The sequence below is a fragment of the Schistocerca cancellata genome, chromosome 6 (assembly GCF_023864275.1).
Source record: "Schistocerca cancellata isolate TAMUIC-IGC-003103 chromosome 6, iqSchCanc2.1, whole genome shotgun sequence".
In the NCBI taxonomy this organism is placed as follows: Eukaryota; Metazoa; Arthropoda; class Insecta; order Orthoptera; family Acrididae; genus Schistocerca; species Schistocerca cancellata.
The window spans coordinates 493628758-493644592 of NC_064631.1; the positions used below are offsets into that span (position 1 = coordinate 493628758).

General features: G+C 43.3%; 1 protein-coding gene across 1 annotated transcript in view; it reads left to right on the forward strand.

Moving 5' to 3' along the window:
* LOC126088400 (uncharacterized) overlaps positions 1–15835 on the forward strand; it is a 422478-nt gene that overhangs the window by 373951 nt on the left and 32692 nt on the right. The window contains exon 8 of the mRNA XM_049906540.1: positions 9477–9687. Within this exon, the coding sequence (XP_049762497.1) occupies positions 9477–9687 (211 nt within the window). The remainder of the gene's footprint in view (positions 1–9476; positions 9688–15835) is intronic.

Consider the following 15835-nt stretch of genomic DNA (forward strand, 5'->3'; position numbering starts at 1 on the left):
AAGACTCGAGTGCAGTTTGAGCTGCAGTCAAGTCTACGAGGAAAGTATATGAGAGTACACGACACCCAGAAACAGATGACACCAGTATCCAAATACACATAATTTTTGAAGGGTGCACATGAGGCCTATGGAGGGCATATTAAATTAAAATAACTTCTGAATTCGCACGGCTATTCTGCCAATTTTTTGTTAAATATTAGACCAGCCGCTGTCCTACGTCCACAGTGGATCAACAGACAAGATGTCAGGTTGTTCAGTGAGCTGTCTGGGTGAGGGTCTCTACACGTTGAAACATTGCAGGAGTCTCAGATATGTGCGGCCAGCCGACACGCGGGAGACAGGAATGGCATTGCTAGCCCTTGTTCTAATAACGACATATAACTCACTCAACTACTCACCGGGTCTTTTTTTACGTCCATGCCCTTGTAGACATTTATTTCTTTATTTATTTACACGTCAAGTTCTGTAGGTCCAAATTGAGGAGCAAATCATCAAGGTCATGGAACATGTCAGCACATGATATTACAAAATGAAAGAAATAACAGATTAAAAAAAATGTTTGTGAACACGGAGAAAGACAGTCCGTAACTTTAAATAAACGCAATCAACAATACAACAAGACTCAGCATAATATTTCAAAGAACTCCTCGACAGAATAGATACCCATAAGGAACCACTTCAGATTCGGTTTGAAAGCACTAGGATTACTGATAATATATTTGAATTCCAGCGGTAGCTTATTGAAAATTAATGCAGCAGTATACTGCACACCTTTCTGCACAAGAGTTAAGGAAGTCAAATCCAAATCTAGGTTTGACTTCTGCCGAGTATTAACTAACTGAAAATTGCTAATTCTTCGAAATAAACTAATATTGTTAACAAGAAATGACAGTAAGGAACATATAGTGTGTGTGTGTGTGTGTGTGTGTGTGTGTGTGTGTGTGAGAGAGAGAGAGAGAGAGAGAGAGAGAGAGAGAGAGACCAATGTCAAAATACCCAGACTCCTGAACAGGTGTTGACAAGAGCTTTGTGAATTTACAAAATTTATTGCCCGGACCGCCAGTTTCTGAGCCAAAAATGCCCTTTAAGAATGGGAAGAGTTACCCAAAATATAATGCAATTCGCAATTCGGTAGAAGTGAATGAAAATAAGCCAAGTAGACTAATTTTCGTGTCGAATGACCACTTACTTCAGATACCGTTCGAATAGTAAAAATGTCAGCATTAAGTCTTTGTACAAGATCCTGAACAAGGGCTTTCCACTACAGCTTTCTATCTATTTGAATAACTAGAAAGTTATTTTCGCTAACCATATGCCCATTCTGTGAAATTAAAACGACGTTTTGTTCAATTGTGTATTAGAAACTGTAAAAACTGTGTCTTACTGTGATTTAGCGTTAGTTTATTTTCTACAAGCCATAAACGTAGGTCATGAACTGCACTATTTGAATCCGAGCCAGTGTTACACACAACATCCTTTACTACCAAGCACACAGAAACATCTTAGAGTTACCCGCAATACTAGAGGGCATATACTTTATATAAATAAGAAACAGCAGTGGCCCCAAACAGTGATCCCTAGTGAACACTTACTGGACCATACCCCACTCAGACCCCACATCACAGCCGTGAATTGTGACATTTTGCTGTCTGGTGCTAAAGTAAGAGGTGAACCAATTGTGAGCTATTCCACTTATTCCATAATGGTCCAACATCTGGAGCAATATTTTGTAATCAACATAATCAAATGCCTTGGTTAAATCTAGACACAGAGAAAAGAGAATATGGCATTTTCAGTTGTTAAACGACTTCTAAAGCCCAACTGTACATTTGATAGAAAATCGTGTGGCATAAAATAATAAATTATCCTTACACCCACAACCTTTTCAATAACTTTAGCAACCACTGCTGGCATACAAAGAGGACTAAAATTATTTACATTACCCCTTTCTCCATTTTTATAAAGCGGCTTTACTACTGAGAACTTTAATCGTTCATGAAAGTGACCATTCCTAAAGGAAAAAGTACAAATATTTTTAAATACAGGGATAACATTTGCAGCGCTGTACGTTAATATTCTGCTAGGCACTCCATCACAACCATGAGAGTCCTTAGTCTTCAGTGATTTAATTATTGACTCAATCTACCTCTTGTCTGTATCACAGAGTAGTATTTCAGACATCAGTCTCGGAAAAGCATTTGCGAAGAAAGTTATGATTTCCTCTAGAAACGGAATCTTTGTAATTCACCAGCAATGATAAGCAAATGGTTGTTAAATACTGTACATATATCAGATTTATCAGTAAGAAAAACATTTTTACTGAAAACTGACTTTATATTGTCGGCCTTGTGCTGCTGACCAGACACTTCCTTCACAACTGATCACATGGTTTTAATTTTATAATGTGAATTAGCTATTCTATTTGCATACCACATACTCTCTGCCTTCTTAATAATATTTTTAAGCACCTTACAATACTGTTTGTAATTGACTAATGTCGCTTGTTTGTAACTACTTCTAACATTTTGATATAATTCCCACCTTGTTCTACATGATATCCTTATTCCACCAGTCAGCCACCTGGGATGCATATTCTACATTTTTTTTCTACATTTATACTCCGCAAGCCACCCAACGGTGTGTGGCGGAGGGCACTTTACGTGCCACTGTCATTACCTCCCTTTCCTGTTCCAGTCGCGTATGGTTCGCGGGAAGAACGACTGTCTGAAAGCCTCTGTGCGCGCTCTAATCTCTCTAATTTTACATTCGTGATCTCCTCGGGAGGTATAAGTAGGGGGAAGCAATATATTCGATACCTCATCCAGAAACGCACGCTCTCGAAACCTGGCGAGCAAGCTACACCGCGATGCAGAGCGCCTCTCTTGCAAAGTCTGCCACTTGAGTTTGTTAAACATCTCCGTAACGCTATCACGGTTACCAAATAACCCTGTGACGAAACGCGCTAGGACCTCGGTTTGAACATTCCAATGGACAGGAACACTCAAAGAGCATGAGAAATATGTTAAGGAAAGCATTATATTTACCATCTATGTTATTGGCACGATAAACATCCTGTCACTCTTGTTCCTTGACAAGGTTTAAAAAACTCTCTATTGCTGTTGGTTGGATTATCTTTCCTACCTAGTTTGAAATTACATGTGACATTTGTTTGAGTACAGAAGTTTCTTAGTGTTAAAATTTGTGCATCATGGTCTGAAAGGCCATTCAGCCTTTTACTAACAGAATGCCCATCTAGTAATTAAGAATGAATAAAATATTATCTATGGCTATGCTACTGTTCTCTTGCACCCTAGTTAGAAAAAACACAGCCTGCATCAGATCATATGAATTAATGAGATCTACCAACACAAAAAAAAAAATTGTCAAATATGTGTGAAACCTTGTGGGACTTAACTGCTAATGTCATCAGTCCCTAAGCTTACACACTACTTAACCTAAATTATCCTAAGAACAAACACACACACCCATGCCCGAGGAGGACTCGAACCTCCGCTGGGACCAACCGCACAGTCCATGACTGCAGCGCCTTAGACCGCTCGGCTGCCAACATCCTTTTTTTAGCACCATCATATACGAAATACATATTGAAGTGGCTACATATAGCTAATATCTGGTACTTCCTACAACGTGAATGAAGAACCCTCTCTAGCTTGAGCTAGAGTTACGGGACCTATAAACAGCAACAATTAGAAGTTTAGTTTCACTAAATTCAACTGCCGCCGCACAACATTCAGATATCTGTTCAGTGCAGTGCCGCGATACGTCTATGAACTCAAATGGAATACTGGTTTTTCGTACATAGCCACTCCCCCACCAAACTAGGAACTCCCTGACAAACAGCCAGCTAATGTGTATGCCAGTAAAGGAAGCCAGTAAATTTTCAAATTGCTTAAGTAGTGCTCTTATATACCATAATTTCAAATTCAACATCTTTAAGTAGTTCACTAACTTTATCTCTGATACCTCTTATATTTTGATGGAGTATTCAAATTCCTTCTCTGCTTGGAAACATTACATCCTCTGAAGGTGAGCCCTTAGTTAGAGGGACTTTCTATAAGGACGTATACCTATCAGCTGACTGCAATCTAAAAAAAGGTGCTCATCTAACACCAACTACTACAGGAATTTTTCCATCAGTTATTCCACTTTCACCACCCACTACGCTGTTTCATGTAAGCTTTGCCAGCCCCCATTCCCAAATCAACTGGGGTTCAGGCCATGCCTAGTTACTCCCGTTCTAGTGATGGACCTAACTGGAACCACTGAGATGTGACCCATACCCTCTGCCATCAGCGCCTTCCCCAGCCCCACGTTAACACGCCTAACAGCCGCATTAAGATGAGGCCGATATTGATGCTGATACAGTTGGACCAAATGCACATTAGTGCCACCAGGTTGAGTAACTACCTTTACCAGGTCACCACCTACATCATATTCCCCGTCCCTAGTAAGACTGTTCCCACCCTTGACCCACTATTACTACTTGATACGCCTTCGTAAAATTCCTACATAACTCCCTTATGCTGTCAAGTCATTTGACCAAACCCTGCACTAGACTTCACAATGCTGGTGACCTGGTATTCACTCCCCAACACTTCCTGCAACTGCTGGCTGGCTCTACCGTGCGAACTCCCTAGCAGCAGAACCTTCTTCTTTCTGTTAGAATTTGCTACTGACCTAGGATTCCTAACTGCTGAGGACTGCTGCATTTCCCTATATCTACAGCTACACGAGGCTCCTCTCACCTCAACTGTGGCAGTTGTCAAATCTATTGAATGTACGCAAAGTATAACAGTCTGAATACGTTATCTTCCTAGCTGCCTTCTTGCCAACTGCCAGTTCCCATTCTTCACCACCCTTCAGCCCCCTCAATCTAATCTGAAAGCGCCTTTGAATATCTGTGACACTCTGGTCTTTCGCCAACAGAAATTCAGTGACAGCTTTCTGCTTGGCGTATAGCGCTGCTAGCTGTCCGAACTTCATAACTATAGGGGCTGAAGCCACAATAACCAAGTTGTCCCACAATCTTTTTTTTTCCTTCCAAACTAAAAATGTGATGCATAACGTATTGATCGGCAACGGCCTTGAGGCAGGGGATACACCGGTTCGTGTGAGATCACCGAAGTTAAGCGCTGCTGGGCATATCTGGCACTTGGATGGGTGACCATCCAGCCGCCATGCACTGTTGCCATTTTTGGGGGTGAACCCAGTCTCGTGATGCCAATTGAGAAGCTACTTGACCGAATAGTAGCTGCTTGGGTCAAGAATACCGTCATAACTGCCGGGAGAACGGTGTGCTGACCCCATGCCCCTCATATCTGCATCCTCTTCAGAGGATGACACGGCGGTCGGATAGTTCCGGTAGGGCACTCGTGGCCTGAAGACGGAGTGCTTTATAATATATTGATAGTCTCTCGTAGATCTTAAAATTTTCTCACATACTTCTTCCTACTTCGAAAGCAGTACACGTTGCACAGCTGTTCTTATACCGTCGAGACCTTGGGTTCCGCACTGAGTCTGTTTTCCATTTTTCCATTGACGACCCACCTAAAATTGATTTAAAACCCAAAGGAGCGTTTACAGGATCGTACCTGGAGATAAGGAAGTTATTCATTCATCCCAAATGACTCCACGGCAAAAGTGCAACCGAGGGATGTATATGGCTCTCTGAGCTTGAAGAACTTATGAGAAGATTTCCAACTTAGGTTCTGATTGTTTATACGAAACCAGGTGTAAAAAGCAAAGTTATTTTTCAAATATATCTTCACTGATTATTGTTATGGAAATGAGTTTGTATCGTAATAATGAGTCACGTATTATTTTGAATTAAGGTAATACACGGTGTACTAGAAAACAAACAAAATATCAATTTCAATGATGTACAATTAAAACATGAAACACATATAAGTGAAATAAATAAACACAATAACAATATTTCAATTAGGTTTATTGAAAATACTCCGACAGCACATTGTGTACAGTTACTTTCCTAAAATGGTGTTTGAAAATGCAACTTTATTACACCTGGATGTTTGTGGCATAAAACCTTCTTTAATTTATCTTGTGACTTAAGTTCGCAGTTTTTGGCGGTATTGTGCAAAATTTCACATTGTTAGAAATGTTGATAATACAGTTCTCAATATATTTAAGTACATATCGACGCCAAATGGGACACATTTTTAAATATCATTGTTTCGAAGATATTTCCTCTAAACCTAGTACTCCAAATTCGCTTTCGGGATTTGTTTTATCCCACAAAAGTAAAAGAGGTTATCAGGACCAGATCTTTAGCTTTCGGCAAATAAGGGAGAAGTGTTAGGAGTGGAACAGGGAATTGTATCTGCGCTTTATAGAACTAGAAAAGGCATATGACCGGGTTCCTAGGAGGAAGTTATTTTCTGTTCTACGAGATTATGGAATTGGAGGCAAACTTTTGCAAGCAATTAATGGTCTTTACATAGATAGTGAGGCAGCAGTTAGAGTTGACAGTAAATTGAGTTCATGGTTCAGAGTAGTTTCAGGGGTAAGACAAGGCTGCAACCTGTCTCCACTGTTGTTCACATTATTTGTGGATCATATGTGGAAAACAATCGACTGGCTGGGTGAGATTAAGATATGTGAACACAAATTAAGCAGTCTCGTATATGCGGATGAGTTAGTTGTGATGGCAGATTCAATTGAAGGGTTGCAAAGTAACATTTCAGAGCTAGATCAGAAATGTAAGGACTATGGTATGAAGATTAGCATCTCCAAAACGAAAGCAATGTCAGTGGGAAAGAGATATAAATGGATTGAGTGCCAAATAGGAGGAACAAACTTAGAACAGGTGGATGGTTTCATGTACTTAGGATGCATATTCTCACAGGATGGCAACATAGTGAAAGAACTGCAAGCTAGATGTAACAAAGCTAATGCAGTGAGCGCCCAGCTACGATCTACTCTCTTCTGCAAGAAGGAAGTCAGTACCAAGACTAAGTTATCTGTGCACCGTTCAATCTTTCGACCAACTTTGTTGTATGGATTCAGGTTACCTTATCAACAAGGTTGAGGTTACGGATATGAAAGTAGCTAGGATGATTACAGGTACTAGCAGATGGGAACAGTGGCAGGAGGGTGTCCACAATAAGGAAATCAAAGAAAAACTGGGAATGAACTCTATACAGGGTGTTACATAAAGGTACGGCCAAACTTTCAGGAAACATTCCTCACACACAAATAAAGAACATGTGTCGGGAAACGCTTAGTTTCCATGTCAGAGCTCATACTAGTTGCGTCAGTATGTACTGTACTTCCTCGATTCATCACCAGTTCGCCCAATTGAACGAAGGTAATGTTGACTTCGGTGCTTGTGTTGACATGCGACTCATTGCTCTACAGTACTAGCATCAAGATCATCAGTACGTAGCATGAACAGGTTAGTATTCATCACGAACGTGGTTTTGCAGTCAGTGCAATGTTTACAAATGCGGAGTTGCCAGATGCCCATTTGATGTATGGATTAGCACGGGCAATAGCCGTGGCGCGGTACGTTTGTATCGAGACAGATTTCCAGAACGAAGGTGTCCCAACAGAAGACGTTCGAAGCAATTGATCGGCGTCTTAGGGAGCACGGAACATTCCAGCCTATGACTCGCGACTTGGGAACACCTAGAACGACGAGGACACCTGCAATGGACGAGGCAATTCTTCGTGTAGTTGACGATAACCCTAATGTCAGGGTCAGAGAAGTTGCTGCTGTACAAGGTAACGTTGACCACGTAACTCTATGGAGAGTGCTACGGGAGAACCAGTTGTTTCCGTACCATGTACAGCGTGTGCAGGCATTATCAGCAGCTGATTGGCCTCCACGGGTACACTTCTGCGAATGGCTCATCCAACGATGTCTCAATCCTCATTTCAGGGCAAATGTTCTCTTTACGGATGAGGCTTCATTCCAACGTGATCAAACTGTAAATTTTCACAACCAACATGTGTGTGCTGACGAGAATCCACATGCAATTGTGCAATCACGTCTTCAACACAGATTTTCTGTGAACGTTTGGGCAGGCATTGTTGGTGATGTCTTGATTGGGCCCCACGTTCATCCACCTATGCTCAATGGAGCAATTTATCATGATTTCATACGGGGTACTCTACCTTTGCTGCTAGAACATGTGCCTTTACTAGTACGACACAACACGTGGTTCATGCACAATGGAGCTCCTGCACATTTCAGTCCAAGTGTTCGTACGCTTCTCAGCAACAGATTCGGTAACCGATGGATTGGTAGAGGCGGACCAATTCCATGGCCTCCACGCTCTCCTGACCTCAACCCTCTTGACTTTCATTTATGGGGGCATTTGAAAGCTCTTGTCTACGCAACCCCGGTACCAAATGTAGAGACTCTTCGTGCTCGTATTGTGGACGGCTGTGATACAATACGCCATTCTCCAGGGCTGCATCGGCACATCAGGGATTCCATGCGACGGAGGGTGGATGCATGTATCCTCGCTAACGGAGGACATTTTGAACATTTCCTGTGACAAAGTGTTCTAAGTCACGCTGGTACGTTCTGTTGGTGTGTGTTTCCATTCCATGATTAATGTGATTTGAAGAGAAGTAATAAAATGAGCTCTAACCTGGAAAGTAAGCGTTTCCGGACACATGTCCTAATAACATATTTTCTTTCCTTGTGTGTGAGGAATGTTTCCTGATAGTTTGGCCGTACCTTTTTGCAACACCCTGTAGATGTAGCAGTCAGGGCGGACAGGCTTAGATGGTGGGGTCATGTTACACGCATGGGAGAATCACGGTTACCCAAGAGACTCATGGGTTCAGCAGTAGAGGGTAGGAAGAGTCAGGGTAGACCAAGGAGAAGGTACCTGGATTCGGTTAAGAATGATTTTGAAGTAATAGGGTTAACATAAGAATTGGCGCCAATGTTAGCACTGAATAGGGGATCATGGTGGAATTTTATAAGGGGACTATGCTCCAGACTGAACGCTGAAAGGCATAATCAGCCTTAAATGATGATGATTGATGATGATGATGATGATGATGATGATGATGCAGTAAAACCGGACGCAAGAAAAGTATTGCGATATTTTGCCTCTGCCGCGCACCCTCCAAGTTTCATGAAGATCATTTACTTACTCTCGCTATAGTCAAAATTATTGTAATAAAAGGAAATGGGAAACTACAAATAGCGAGCAACGAATCACAACAAGACTAACCAGGAAGTGGGTGGGTGAGGTAATATTTTCACAATAGTCTATCACAACGAAAGTTCGGAGCCAAGAGAGTGAAGGTTAAAGGATAGTCTCACTGTTCCCCGCCACGCAGACACCCTTCTCCGGCAGCCTACCGCTTCCCAAGCTTTACGAGCTCTCCCCCGCACCCACCGCCTCGCAGCCGCCCAGTTGCAGAGAGTTTGATTGCGCCTTGCGCCGCGCCGCGCCGCCTGCCGCTGCCTCCAGAGCCAGACGCCGCCGCAGCAGGTGGTGTGGTCGCACAACGGCCGCCCCCTCTCCAGGGACGGCGCGCGCGGCGTCGCGCTCAGCACGGAGCCGGGCCCGCGCACGCACTCCCGCCTGGTGGTGGCGCGCGCCGCCCGCGCCGACGCCGGCAACTACACCTGCGGCGCTCCCGGCACTGAGCCCGACACCATCAGCGTCTACGTCTCGGAAGGTAAGCCCACGAACAACCCCACTCTGCTGTCCACGTGCTTCTATTGATGGCTTTCTCACCCCACACGTAAATCTGAGCCTACGATTAGTAAACATGTTGTTGTGGTCTTTAGTCCAGAGACTGCTTTGATGCAGTTCTCCATGCTACTCTATCCTGCGCAAGCTTCTTCATCTCCCATTACCCTTTGCTACCTACATCCTTCTGAATCTCCTAAGTGTATTCATCTCTTGGTCTCCCTCTACGATTTTTTCCCTCCACGCTTCCCTCCAATACTAAATTGGTGATCCCTTGATGACTCGGAACATCTCCTACGAACCAATCCCTTCTTCAAGTCAAGTTGTGCCACAAACGTCTCTTCTCCCCAATCCTATTCAATACCTCCTCATTAGTTATGTGATCTATCCATCTAATCTTCAGCATTCTTCTGTAGCACCACATTTCGAAAGCTTCTATTCTCTTCTTCTCCAAACTATTTATCGTCCATGTTTAACTGCCATACATAGCTACACTCCATACAAATACTTTCAGGAATGACTTCCTGACACTTAAATCTATACTCAATGTTAACAAATTTCTCTTCTTCAGAAACGCTTTCCTTGCCGTTGCCAGTCTACATTTTATATCCTCTCTACTTCGACCATCATCAGTTATTTTGCTCCCCAAATAGCTAAACTTATTTACTACTTTAAGTATCCCATTTCCTAATCTAATTCCCTCAGCATCACTCGACTTGACTACATAGGAACCGCGTATCCTCATTTTATCCACATCTGTCAGTACAGATGTGCATGTTGGAAGTTCTGTTGTACTTCTGCTTTTATGCCTGTGCCAATGTACTGGTCCTGTGATTCAAAACGGTTACTAGGGACCACCCCCCCCCCCCCCCCCTCCGCAACCCTTTTCATCGTCAACACTATCGTCTAAAAGAACTTTGGAATTAAAAATAATTTCAGTTAAACACTTCTGTTAGGTTGGTGTATACATTCACATCATCTTTGTTTTGAATGTTGGTAATCAGACTGCCGTGGGTTTATTTATGAATTGTCATTTTTTATTTGTAGTTCACAGTTGCTGTTTGAGATTACATTCTGTCATTTTGTCTTTTGAAACAGTGAGTGTAGCTGTGGACGGTAGGAAATGGAGTGCCAAGTGGATGAATCGGAATATTTCTGAGTTCCATAGAGATGTGGCAGCAGTGGAATGAACCAGTAAAATTTGCGGCCTCTGTAGGTATAATGTCATTGGACAGAGCACTCCAAGAATATTGTTTTATTGTTTTAGTGACTCTCCACGTTCAGGAAGACCTTCAGGGTTCGATGAATGTCGTTCAAAAGCATTAATGCACAATGATCCATGCCAGAGTACTGGAGAACTGTCATTTGTTACCAGCTGTAACAATTCTGTCATCAAGCGAAATATACATGCAGTGGGGAAGCCTCAAAAGTTGGGTGTATGGATACAGAATGCTTAAGCCAAAATCACAAAAATCAGTTGCGGCCATATGTGCATCTCTGCTTGCTCGTGATCAGTTGGTTTGTGAACAACCCCAATCATTCCTCTGCTTATATAAAGACCTGCACAAATCCACAAAATATGTTGTTATTCATCTGTTGGAATTGTGGCGCTGTGGTGGACTAGTAATTACTTCCCCGAGGTGTAGCTGTCACTGCTCACAGTCGTTGTCAATACATAAGACGTGTTGCTGACACAGTCCAGAACAAAGACCAGGAAGACTGCGTGGAATGATTCTCCTCCACAATAACGCCCATCCACTTCTGATACACTGACAAATAACACCACACAGGAGTTGGGTTTGCAAGTTGTACCGCACCCATCCTATTCACCTGATCATAAATTTAGACAATATTGTCTATGGAGTGCAGCGATCTGTGCTACATTTAGGTTAAAATCAACTGTCGAGATCGCAATATTTTTTGTTTATTTACCGGTTTCGGCTTATGTTAAAACCATGTTCATAATTTTTGGCCCCCTATGGCTGTTGCTGGCGGCTTCTTGGTCATGGTATCACGAGAAAACCGAGAAGCCGCCAGCACCAACCGTAAGGGGCCAAATATTCTTAACATGGTTTTAACATAAGCCGAAACCAGTAAATAACCAAATATTTTTGGGGCCACGACTGTTAATTTTAAACTAAATTATTCACCTAATCTGGAGCCTTCAAATTTTCAACTTTTGCGCTGTCTGTGGAACCACTTTCAAAGAATTTCTTTCTGGAAGAAAAGACGCTCCGCACAAGGCTCACGTGTGACTGGCATGAGCGAAGAAGCAAGAAATGTGATCACTGTGGCAACTAATGAAGTTGTTCAGATGGATTGAGCACTTGCCTCAGCTTTGCCCAACAGGAGGCCAGAAAGATCGAGAGTGCATCGTCGAACGAGTGGAACTTTTGTAGCTGTAACACGCAAATAAAGTGATCTGCCAGACCATTATAAACAGGATGAAATGGCGCTGGGGCATGAAAGCAGTTCAATTTGAAGCACAAATGATGCAGGTAAAGTGAATCCCGATGATTCTGACAACTGTTTTGGGCCGTCCTTCAATCTTAAATATCCATGTCAAGGTTGGGATTGTATGTTCTTAGGATGTAGAGGACATCCAGAACACTTATGGAAATCTAGATTCAGCGTCGACTGTGACGAGCCAAGAATGGCAAATGAACCAGCCCACACAGTCCAAATGGAATCGTGACTGTTATGTCCATGTCTCCAGCCATGAGAAAGATCACTGCAGCAGCGACGCTTGTTTGCTTTGGCAGAATGTGCAGGTTCCCTCTACAGCTGCAGTGTCGGTGTCAATCACTTTCCAATACAATTGTTTATGCTGCAGGTACTTTGTCGGCATAATGCCCCAATGACAGGGGTGAGACAAGTGTAGAGTCCAGTGCTGGAGAAAATGTAAAATGACGACCAGAGTCCAGCCGTTTCAGCCTTGAGTAACAGAACATCACTGAGGGCAAAGAATTTACGATTGTGATGCCAGTAAACATGTGTTTAGAGCACCTGCTGGCGATCTGATGCCCAGTCCCACTGGGCCAGATGGAGGAGCACATGAAGAATTGGGTCTTCTTCTGAACACTGAACCATCAGTTTGGCAATGATAGAGAGTGAGGCAACGGCTTCTTACTCACTGGTGTCGAAGCGGCACATTTGATGTGGACCAGATTCAAGAGAGCGCTATTGACCCACCTACACTGTTACCATGGTGATACGGAAAATAGCTCTGGATATCGGAGAAATAATCTGCGAGACATAAGGTCCATCGTTGAAAGCAGTGAGTTGATTTAGAGGAGATCTTCTCATCAAACAGGAATAAGGGCATCAGTGACTTGTGGTCAGTCAAGTGGGTGAATTGGTGCCCTTAAATTTTGTCGTGGAATGTTTTTAAAGAAAAAAGGATATAGCCACTGCCTCCCATTCATTCATAGATTCACTGTGCCAATGCCATCTTTTTCGAGACAAAAGTGACACGCCGTTATACACCATCGCCTATTTAAGGGAAAACAGCTCCTAATCCATAATCATGTGTGTCCATAGGGAGCGATGGATTGGAATCCATCAGACATGTGGGCTGAGGCGACATATGTTTAAGGTCTTGGAAGTTGTGATCATGTGCATATTCCAATTCCATAGTAAGTTAGTTGGCTTATATGGAGTGAAGTTGCTTCTCACTCATCACACTTGGCAAGCCTGTCGTAGATTAGACATATTGCAGAATGAGCCTGATACCTGCAGCACTGGCGATGTGCCCAAATATTCGACATAAGGAAGGAAAAGGTTGCACTTCTCCAAGTTACAATCAAGATTTGCAACCTGTAGAAAGAGGAAAAGGGCGTCCAGGTTATTCACCAGGTGTTGGACGAATTGGCCTGCAACGATGATGTAGTCCAGATAATTTGCTATGCCTGGCTCTTCTCGCATAAGGTGTTCCACACGCCTATGAAATATGGCTTTCGTGAATGCAGTCCCAAAAGGCAGGGCAATTGTAACAGAACAGACTGAAGGGCATGTTTATTACCAGCAAATTTTGCGATGCCATATCGCGAGACTTGCTGTAAATAGGCATACTTGGGAACATTTTTCACAAAGGTTCTGCCCCAGCCAACCGAGTAAGTATCTCGTCCACCTCTGGGAGAGGGTAAAAGTCAACAATGGACTGTGCATTAATGGTGTTCTTGACGTCACCAACACGCAGGGGGACCTGTGGATTTGTCGACCAGCATGATGGTGTTGCCCACTGACTGTTGGAAACAGTTTTCAAAATCGTGCATGGTGAATGGATCGTTCTGAGCCTTGAAAAAAGAGGGCATAGTCAGTGATAGGAGAGTGATGTGGTTTTGAAGCCCCTGTCAATGTAATAGACGGCCCAAAAGCCAAACGATACATAGAGGTATGAGTTTTGATATAAGAATTGTCTGTGCCAGGCTGGATGTTATTTTCTGCACTGTGGACTTGTAGTGCCAAAGCGTCAAAGAGATTAGTCCCTACAAAACCGTCTTTCCAGGTATATCAACGGCAAGGAGGCACATCTTGCATTTTGAGATACCATGCTGTATGAGGGCTGTGGAGTGTCCTTTGATCAACCCACTACTTCACTACTGTAAGCACGAAGGTACTGGCCGAACATTTGGAAGAGAGGTGTGCTCAATGGCCGCTAGGTGCGCCACACAATGATCGACGATATAGATCCAGCGCCCACCTGGAGGGAGACTGGGTAGCTATTGAAAAACACTCGCAGACGCACTTGTTGATTGTGGACTGGTAGTCCACATAGACGTGGAGGACCTCAAGGTCTGCTGCGTCAAGTTGATCTACTGGGAACGCGACCACCTTAGAGTAATCAAAGTGAATCTTGACGAAGGTTTGACAGACATTTGCTTTGTAATCTGTTTTGCCACATGACGCGAATTGGACACGGCTAAACTGTTGGAGGACAACTGTTGAGGGTGGCAGGCTTAGAATGCCAATGTACTGGGAGGGAAATATTCCTGAGACAGGGGGTCTTCTGGGTTGGCATAGACCTGAGATGCATTGTTCAGGGATGCTGACACAGGATGGGACTGCTAGAATGCTGGAATGAAATACAGAATCCTACGTGAGGTCTTTCAGCTTCAGTTAGTCTGTCCAAAGACCTTCTTCTGGAGCATGCACCAGGATCATATGTCTAACGACTGACGTGAATTATGACTGTTGACAGTTGTCATTTATGCACCGTAAACGGCACTCCTCCAACAGACCTCGAAGCATCGTAATCCAATCCAAACCCGATTCGACCAGCTAAGGAATTTGTCCCACGCCACTGCAAGATACATCTGGGAATCAAAGATTCAAAGTACTCCTGCAAGCAAAATATCCTCATTCGACAGGGCACGTGAAGCTTTAATTGCTGAAGAATGCAGCAGACTTCTGATCCAGTCTAGAAGAGGAGGAATTCCCAACAATGGACTTCACCAGAGTTGCCATAAGCTTTAATAGCTGTTAAGGGCAGGCCAGTAATATGCTCAAGGTTCCGCTATCCTGTCTAAGGCCAGAAATAGCACAGGAGTTCTTTAGAGGACTTTAGCCGTGGAGTCCATTTGAGAAGATCATTGCGATCCACCAGCGGATTCTGCCGTAATGTCCATATCCGTGTTTACCAGCCCCTGCATGACGTGTGGTATGTGTTGCAGGAAAAACAACAACTGCTGCGTCACATCTGGGGTTATGGAACTGGGTGTTCGACCATAGAGAAACAAGAAGGTCTGATCTGTTGACCTGGATGAAGTAAGGAACAAAACAACACACATGCGACCACATGAGCTCAAGAAACACCTTTTATCCACTGTTATATTTCACATAGTGAGATGCATGAGAAAAAATACGTTCCAAGTCAACATCAGAAAGTCTATTACAAAACAATATGATATTAATTAAAAAAAGACTCCTTCTTACAGAACTTAATACCAAAGTATCACAGACATCTATCATGCGTTCGCCTGGAAAACAGCAAACTTAATTAAGATGCAGGGTCGTTAAGACTAAGCCACCGAAGTTCCTCAGTGAAACGAAGGAGAGTGTATGCGGCAGCAACTGGCTGAAGAGAGTTCTCAGAGGCGACATTGGAGAGATCTGATGACGTGTGGCAGTGGCTC